The following is a 9,367-nucleotide window of genomic DNA, read 5'->3' as shown; positions in this document are numbered from 1 at the left end:
AGATATCATTGAAGTTGAAAAATTTGTCATGATCCCTTCCTCTCTCTCTGATCTCCCATGGACTCCATAGGACAATGTAACAATGTAACAACCTGGAATTAGAGATGTTTTGCTAATTTAGCTAAGCTAATGAAAGTTGTTAGCTAAACAGAGTCTTCAATATAAATTGTGACATTGCTAAAACAAGATGTCAACAACATAATTCTTAATATTGACAAAATATTATTCTGGAGTAACATACATTTATGTACAAACGCAACATGTCAAGTGTTGGTTTCATGAGCTGAAATAAAAGATCCCAGAAATGTTCCATATGCACAAAAAGGTTAATTCTCACAACACAATGCCACAGATGTCTCAAGTTTTGAGGGAGCATGCAAATGGCATGCTGACTACAGGAATGTCCACCAGAACTGTTGCCAGGTAATTTAATGTTAATTTCTCTAACAATGTAGTTTTTTTCCCAACCGGCCTCACAACCGCAGACCATGTGTAACCACACCAGCCCAGGACTTCCACATCCGGCTTTTTTACCTGCGGAATCGCCTGAGACCAGTCACCCGCACAGCTGATGAAACTGAAGAGTATTTCTGTCTGTAATAAAGCCCTTTTGTGGGGAAAAACTAATTCTGATTGGCTGGGCCTGGCTCCTCGGTGGGTGGGCCTGGCTCCCAAGTGGTTGGGCCTATGCCCACCCATGGCTTCGCCCCTGCCCAGTCATGTGAAATCCATAGATTAGGGTATAATTCATTTATTTCAATTCACTGATTTCCTTATATGAACTGTAACTCAGTAAAATTGTTGAATGTTGCTTTTTCATTTTTGTTCAGTATACATTCAAATGCTTTGCTTCCTTACCGCAAGTTGAAAATCTGATTATCAATCCTCCAGGTTTGCCAGACTGTTTTGAGACTTGCATCAACTGTCAGTTGACTAAAGAATGTTCTGTGAATTTAATATGTTGAACAATCTAAATCTAAATTCCAAACTTTATGAACAGGAATATGAGTGCAGGCCAGAGTGATCCTCACATGTATTTTAATTATGTTTTGTTTGCCTTTTGTGATAATGTTTTGAATTCAAATGTAAAAGAGTGGCCTGGACACTGTGAAGGCTCCACATGAGGCTGTCCAACCAGTCTCTCTAGGCAGCCTTCTCTGGAGTAATCTCTGTCTCTCTGTCAGTGGTTTTCATTATTTTCTTTATTTTTATCTTATGTTTCTTGAATATTTTGTTCTTTTTCAATTATATAGACATGCATAAAATGTGTCAGGTGCTGTCAATTTATTTTTATTTAACATTTATTAAACTAGGCAAGTCAGTTACGAACAAATTCTTATTTACAATGACGGCCTACCCCGGCTAAACCCGGACGACGCTGGGCCGCCCTATGGGACTCCCAATCACGACCAGTTGTGATACAGCCTGGAATCGAACCAGGGTGTCTGTAGGGTGTCTTAACTAGTTTCTACAGATGGGCTGTGTGGCTGGTGTCTTCACTAGTCTCTACAGATGGACTGTGTGGCTGGTGTCTTCACTAGTCTCTACAGATGGGCTGTGTGGCTGGTGTCTTCACTAGTCTCTACAGATGGGCTGTGTGGCTGGTGTCTTCAGTAGTTTCTACAGATGGTCTGTGTGGCTGGTGTCTTCACTAGTCTCTACAGATGGACTGTGTGGCTGGTGTCTTCACTAGTCTCTACAGATGGGCTGTGTGGCTGGTGTCTTCACTAGTCTCTACAGATGGGCTGTGTGGCTGGTGTCTTCACTAGTTTCTACAGATGGTCTGTGTGGCTGGTGTCTTCACTAGTCTCTACAGATGGTCTGGTGTCTTCACTAGTCTCTACAGATGGGCTGTGTGGCTGGTGTCTTCACTAGTCTCTACAGATGGGCTGTGTAGCTGGTGTCTTCACTAGTCTCTACAGATGGGCTGTGTGGCTGGTGTCTTAACTAGTCTCTACAGATGAACTGTGTGGCTAGTGTCTTCACTACTTTCCACAGATGGGCTGTGTGGCTGGTGTCTTCACTAGTCTCTACAGATGGACTGTGTGGCTGGTGTCTTCACTAGTCTCTACAGATGGGCTGTGTGGCTGGTGTCTTCACTAGTCTCTACAGATGGGCTGTGTGGCTGGTGTCTCCTGCTACCTGATCTCACTACATCCTCCTCCAGTGATAATCCAGTGATCCCATCGGAAGCTATAGTATATGTGAAAAAATATAAATAATGGACAATATCTTTGGAAGAAATTAATTGGATGGTCATGGCCTCTGACAATGTCGTAGAACACAGACCACGCTAAATGATGAATGAGACGAGGGGGGTGGAGTTTGAGGACTGAAGAGAAGAGTTGATTTGTAGAAAAATGTCTGTGGGACACTTCATATTCCTCCCCCTCGGTTTAAGTCAGCTAGACCAGGGTTTCATCTTCAGTGAAACATGTCAATGACCTGATTGGTGGAAGATCGAGTGCCGCCCTAGGGCAGCGCACCATTGGCGCAGCATCATCCGGGTTACGGGAGGGTTTGGCCGTCACTGTAAATAATAATTTGTTCTTAACTGACTTGCCTAGTTAAATGCATTTAAAAAAATGATATATACACACACAGTGCACTACTTTTGACCAGAGCCCTTTAGCCAATAGGTGGTCATTTGGGATTGTTTCAATAAGGCCCATATGTCAATAATACTATACAATAACTTGTAAATGATAATCAATAGCATGAATATCAAACAAAACAAACACCAACTCAGTGAAGATAATCAGTTTATTGTTTATTTCAATGGCTCATCTGATCAAAGAAGCCCCTTTGTCAACAAAAACACTGGGACATTTCTCATGTCATTTCGTTGGACAAGTAGTGTGGTTGTGTTATCAGCACAGTATCGCTATAGCAATATGTGCAGTACACCAGTCAAGGCTGCAATATGCAACATAGTGATTAGTGTTCAGATCTCGCTGCTTTCTGGCAGCAAGGATCAACGGAGTCAAATCACAAAATAATGTCAAAGAATAAGTCAAAAGATGAACCAGTGGCGAGGGCTGTGAGAAGAGTTCTAGCCTTAAACAGAATGAATCATTCTAATGCTATGGTTCTACCAACAAAAATACCTTGAGACCTCAGTGAGAAGTAGCTTTTTAGTGAGGGAAGAGTACTTTTACTTTAAGAACAGGGTTTTATTCAATAGGTCATACCGTAGCAAAAATGTTTTGCAACAGAAAATGAACTTGTCCAATAAGAATAGCTTATTTAGTCCCTCCCTGTTTGTCAGTCTTCTTCCGTTTGATGCCTAATGAATATGACCCAGTACTCCACACCGACTGCATCCATCTTTATTAACACAGGAAGAACAAGACTAAATAAAAATTAAACTTAAAAAGTAAAAAATATATATATACAAAGTTTAAAAGGCAGAATCCTTTTGTCTATAAAAGTAGTGATGACCATACAGTGAGTGGGGTTGACAGTTCAGAAGATAGTCAGGAAGATGCATTTGGTTGCTACTAAGCCCTTCATTCCATTTGTAGTAAAATACTATCTAGACTACAGTAAGGTATGTTTATGCTATAAAAAGTTTACACACATTTCAGATATCTTCCTAAAGCAGGCTTCATAGTGTTCAATGACAATAGTCTCGATATCTAAGCCTAGAACATTGAGAATCAGAACACAGCCTTAGTAGTATCAGCATAGTTCAAGTCTGAAAACTGTTGGGGACAAGGTACAAGCATTGTAAAACTTACACATTCAAAGCATACCGACAGAAAGGGACCAGAAGTTAACACTGTTGCAGACAGAAATTTGATTTCTAGAGCTTCCATCATTCCCTGCTCTACACAACAGATAGAAATGTGCTGTTTAGATCAGTTATGGGCATCTAAACACTCTGTAACTGTCCTTCTGAGTGAGCCCCTGATTTAGATTTTTGGCCATCGCCACGGTAACCAGCGAGACCGCCTGTGACGCAGAAGGGGAATCTGGATGTGTTTACGTTCCAGCAGGAAGTGGAAGTTTTGGAAATGTGGGAAGCAATTAGTGATGATAAGCTGCAGATGGGCTGTGTGTTTCATCGACCGCGAGGTCACTGATTCCACCAGGATGCAAAGAGTGTGTTTTATATATCTTAGTATGTCATTTAAAAGGCAGGTCCTCTTCCTCTGGGAGAGAAGTGAGAAACCCTCCTGGGTGCCATGCTAGCATCTACTTAAAGCACACGAAATAGTAAGAAAACAGCTGATTGGGTAACCTCCTCAATAAGGAGACGGCTGATTGGATATCCTCAGCCTAACAACCTGAGCCTGAATATTCAGTTGCTATACAATGGCATTTTAACATTTTTATAAATAAAAACATAAAAAATAAATGTGTTTCACGCCAGGATATAAAAAACCAAAACCAAGGAATACAAAATAAAGCAACAAACAAATTTGTCAATTTAAATTAAAAAGTTACGTCACGTTTCAATGGCATCATATTCAAGTAATCTGTTACATCAAGTCCCTGATATACGCTGTGGTTCATGGAAATAAGTCTTCAACTCACACAGAACCATCAGTTCATATAGAAGGCAGCAGCATGTCATTATGTACACATCAAAGTTCCAAGCATAGAATTAGAATGCTACATTAATATTCTCTCTCACTCAACAGGAAGGAGGATGGGAAGAGAACCAAAACATCACAGGTATGTTAACTGTGGATTTCCTCTGCTGTGACAGAACAATGAACTCTGGCCTCCCCTCCTCATCCATCCATTGAGGATTATGGGTAGGAATTCTCAGAGGGCCCCTGTAGCACTTAGTGACATAATCCCTTTATTCACTGGCATAAGAGTGATATAAAGCCTATATATACACACACACACACTGACATAGCATCTTCAACTCACTGGTATGTCTGCTTATTACAAGTCATACCACTGTTCCCAAGTCAGCAGCTCAAGACTTTACTGGCCTATTTCTCGTCTTCAGTTGAGTTGATATTTTTGGATTACAGTGAGAGACCCAGCAGCACTTCATCTGAATTCACAGACAGACATCACTCTGGTCGTAACACAGGAGGCACTGAGGAGGAATCATGCTGCATAGCCTCTGGTTCACAGTGATAACAGCATCTTAACCAGGGACATACTGTGACCATCCTACAGTGGGTTAATGCTTCTGCCTTGACATCATGTTCCTGTGACGTGATCGGAAACACAGTGTTCAACATCAGTCAGTGACGTCATGTCAGTGTGATGACTTCCATGGGGTCATCGGTGCCCTTTGACCTTTGCTTGCGTTTGAGCAGTCTTTCTCTCCGTCTCTGTCTGAAGGTGGGGGGCACGGGGCGCGTGGCGGCCGAGGAGGGGGACGGGGTGCTGATGGGGAGAGAGAGGAGGTCTGCCAGGGAGCGGAGAGGAGGAGGAAGTAGTGATGGGAGAGGATTGTAGCGCTCCCTGTCCCTGGCTCGGGGCGGTTTGCTGTTCATCCTCTCCTCCGTCTCCTGGCGTCATCTGTCGAAGCAGCCCGCTGACGTGAAGGTGTGGTGGGGGCCCACGCCCCCCAGGTACCCCCGGCTGTAGGCCATGTTGAGGCAGTGTCTCGGCTCCGCAGCCAAGGCTACCTGCATGGAGATGGGGCCCTGCAAGGCCAGCGGTGCCACCCGCGCCCCAGGCTGCAGCCCCGAAGTCAGGCTAGGATAGGAGGGGAAGGCCCCTGCTGTAGAGGTCATGGTGTTGGCACCGGTGAGCAGCCCCATCCTGTGGCTCTGGAGGAAGTCCTGGGACATGTTGACTCCAGCAGGCCCCAAAGCCTGGGAGTCGGCTAGCGCGTGGAGCTGGGACAGGGAGGGGGAGAGGTGTGGGAAGCCCACTGGGCTGGGCTGGAAGAGGAGCTGCTGGGGGGTGGAGGAGGTGGTAGCTGGTCTCTGGATGGCTGGGACCGGGGAGAGGTGGGAGAGAGGAGGGTGAGACTGGAGAGAGGCGGATCGAGACAACGGAGGGGTGGATTTTGGTTTGTTGGCCTCCTTCACGTCGCTGTCATGTGCACTGTGGAAGAGAGAGACAAGAGTGTGCAATGCTGTCAAGGCAAAGGGTGGCTACTTTGAAGAATCTCAAATATAAAATAAATGTTTATTCGTTGAACACTTTGTTACTACATAATTCTGTGTGTTATTTCATAGTTTTGATGTCTTCACTATTATTCTACAATGTAGAAAATAGTTACAAATAAAGAAAACCCCTTGAATGAGTTGGTGTGTCCAAACTTTTGACTGGTACTGCATACAAGCATTCAATTGGTCTCAGATGTGTGTCCTGTGTGAGCCTTACAGCAGCATGAGTTTGATGCAGTGTGCGAGGTGGTCCCAGGTGTATCCAGTCAGTAGGTGTAGAGACGTGGTCCAGCTCGGAGAAATCTGGAGACAGACACGAGACGCCGCTACGCATGCTGCTGCCACCTGAGACGGCCGGAAACTCAGGAACGCATGGTCTAGAGGAACAAAGAGACTGTTAGAAATGGTATAGAGCAGGTACTCCCAAACACAATTCCGTCGGGGGTACGCCAAATAAAAATGTGATTCACATGTAAAAAATAAAAATATTTTTTTATATTTTCCAACAGATCTATACATTTGAGTGAGGTCCCCCACCCCCTCCTCGCAGTCTCGTTTCACTTCCAAAAATAAAATTATCTAAGTATTCAGCGAAATAACAACAATGTCAAATACAGGTAGCCTAGTCAAATAATTAACATCCAATCACATTAACCGTCACTCTCTCGTGGGAATTCAACTAACAGTCCGTATGTAGCCAAACGTAGCTGCTGCTCATGTTGGTATCTGTACTGATGGCGCAAAAGCCATGACGGAGTGAAAACGCGCGTGCAAGCAGTTGCTCCCAACACCACTTGGGTACACTGCAGCATCCACCGAGAGGCTCTTGCTGCCAAGGGAATGCCTGACAGCTTGAAAGACGTTTTGGACACTACAGTGAACATGGTTAATTTTGTTAAAACAAGGCCCCTGAACTCTTGTATTTTCTGCACTATGCAATGATTTGGGCAGCGACCTTGTAACGCTTTTACAACATACAGAAGTACGCTGGTTATCAAGGGGCAAAGTATTGACACGTTTTTTTAAATTGAGAGACAAGCTTAAAGTTCTTTACTGACCATAATTTTCACTTGACTTACCGCTTGCATGATGACAAGTTTCTCACACGACTGGCCAATCTGGGTGATGTTTTTTCTCGCCTGAACGATCTGAATCTAGGATTACAGGGACTCTCCGCAACTATATTCAATGTGCGGGACAAAATTGAGGCTGATTAAGAAGTTGGAGCTCTTCTCTGTCTGCAATAACAAGGACAACAAAAGGTCTTTCCAACATTGTAGGATTTTTTGTGTGCAAATGAACTCAAGCTTACGGACAATGTCAAATGTGATATAGAGAAGCCCCTGAGTAAGTTGAGTGCGCAATTATGCAGGTACTTTCCCGAAACGGATGACACAAACTGGATTCGTTATCCCTTTCATGCCCTGCCTCCAGTCCACTTACCGATATCTGAACAAGAGAGCCTCATCGAAATTGCAACAAGCGGTTCTGTGAAAATTTTATTTAATCAGAAGGCACTGCCAGATTTATGGAGTGGGCTGCGCTCAGAGTTTCTTGCCTTGGCAAATCGTGCTGTTAAGACACTGATGCCCTTTGCAACCACGTACCTATGCGAGAGTGGATTCTCTGCCCTCACTAGCATGAAAACTAAATACAGACACAGACTGTGTGTGGAAAATGACTTAAGACAGACTCTCTCCAATACAACATTGCAGAGTTATGTGCATCCTTTTAAGCACACCCTTCTCATTAACCTGTGGTGAGTTATTCACCATTTTCAATTAACAAATAAGGTTTTATATGTAAGATGGTTAAATAAAGAGCAAAATGATGATTCATTATTATATAATTATTTGTGCCCTGGTTCTATAAGAGGTCTTTATCACTTCCCACGAGCCGGGTTGTGACGACAACTCACACATTCTTATGTTTAATAAATGTATTGTATAGTCTGTGTGTGGCAGGCTTACAATGATGGCAAAAAACAACATTTGAGAGTGCACTGACCCCGGTGCTAGAGGGGGAACGCAGCTGGAGGTTGAATGTTTGAAGGGGTATGGGACTATAAATAGGGTTGGGAACAACTGGTGTAGAGCAACACAGAGAGACCGTTAGAAATGGTCTAGTCTCTAGAGGAACACAGAGAGACTGTTAGAAATGGTCTAGTCTCTAGAGCAACACAGAGAGACCGTTAGAAAGGGTCTAGTCTCTAGAGCAACATTATGATTCACTACATTAAATTGTGACAGGAAATATGTGCAGCCTCTTGTGCTTAAGTCCCTCTATTTTCCTTCCTTCCCTCCATCACCCCTCACCTTGCAGTGACACCTCCAGGAAGTAGTGTGTGTACTTGTCCATAAAGGTTTTGGTCTTGGAGAGGGAGGAGAGAGGCCAGCCGTTGTACAGGTCTCCCTCCTGCACCGAGGCCTGGAGGTAGTAGTCTATGAAGTGGGCCGGGGTGGGCATACACAGGTTCCAGCTGAACGTCTCCAACAGCAGCAGCTCCATCTTGATGAGGTCTCTCTTGTTGAGAACAAGGCTCAGAGAACACATGAAGCCCAGGGAGTTGAGCTGCTCCAACTTAGGTACCCGATCCTCCCTCTCCTCAAACTTACCTACAGGGGAGAGAGAGAGAGAGAGAGACAGAGACAGAGAGAGAGAGAGGGACAGAGAGAGAGAGAGAGAGGGGGACAGAGAGAGAGAGAGAGAGAGAGAGAGAGAGGGACAGAGAGAGGTTAGAAGGCAGACTATAGAAAAGCCTTTTAGCTGACCCCCTTTAGTGGACTGGTCCATTGTTTGGTCGACAGATATTTCTTTAGTCGAGCAGTAGCAACAAAAAATATCATGATGTACAAGACACCTGTCTGATTGGCTCCTGTCTGAGTGGACTGATCCATTGTGGAGGCCGTGGGGATGGAACAGTCCATCAGTCTAAGACATATGGTATATGTATAAGAACAATGGTGCAACACTAATAAAAAATATTATTTTATAACAAATGCACCTAATCCCGCATTGGATTGTGGTCGCGGTCCTAGTTTGTAAAACACATCAGCGCGCTGTTGAATTGGTGCTTTTTCCTAGACCATGTTGCGAAGTGCATAATAGCAAAGTTAACCAGCATATTGGTGTTGAGAACAATGCAGCAGAATGAGATGAGAAAACAGCCTTTGTCCTATTGTCTAAGAAAAGTGAGAACTGAAGAAACCCCAACTTAATTCTAGAATCAATAGCCTAACTGTTAAAATGTGCCTGACTTTATTAAATCATCCATATCT

General features: G+C 44.0%; 1 protein-coding gene across 3 annotated transcripts in view; it reads right to left on the bottom strand.

Moving 5' to 3' along the window:
- Positions 1–2,745: 2,745 nt before the first annotated feature.
- Positions 2,746–9,367, bottom strand: part of LOC139574781 (cyclin-J-like) — a 32,516-nt gene continuing 25,894 nt past the window's right edge. For all 3 annotated transcript variants that reach the window (XM_071399659.1, XM_071399658.1, XM_071399660.1), the window contains exons 4-6: positions 8,405–8,704; positions 6,307–6,466; positions 2,746–6,024 (exon numbers count right to left, since the gene is read on the bottom strand). In XM_071399659.1, the coding sequence (XP_071255760.1) occupies positions 5,487–6,024; positions 6,307–6,466; positions 8,405–8,704 (998 nt within the window). In that variant the 3' untranslated portion in view covers positions 2,746–5,486. The remainder of the gene's footprint in view (positions 6,025–6,306; positions 6,467–8,404; positions 8,705–9,367) is intronic.

The sequence above is a fragment of the Salvelinus alpinus genome, chromosome 4 (genome assembly GCF_045679555.1).
Source record: "Salvelinus alpinus chromosome 4, SLU_Salpinus.1, whole genome shotgun sequence".
NCBI classification, from domain to species: domain Eukaryota; kingdom Metazoa; phylum Chordata; class Actinopteri; order Salmoniformes; family Salmonidae; genus Salvelinus; species Salvelinus alpinus.
Note: the sequence above shows the minus strand (reverse complement) of the source record. Positions and strands in the feature narration are given on the sequence as shown.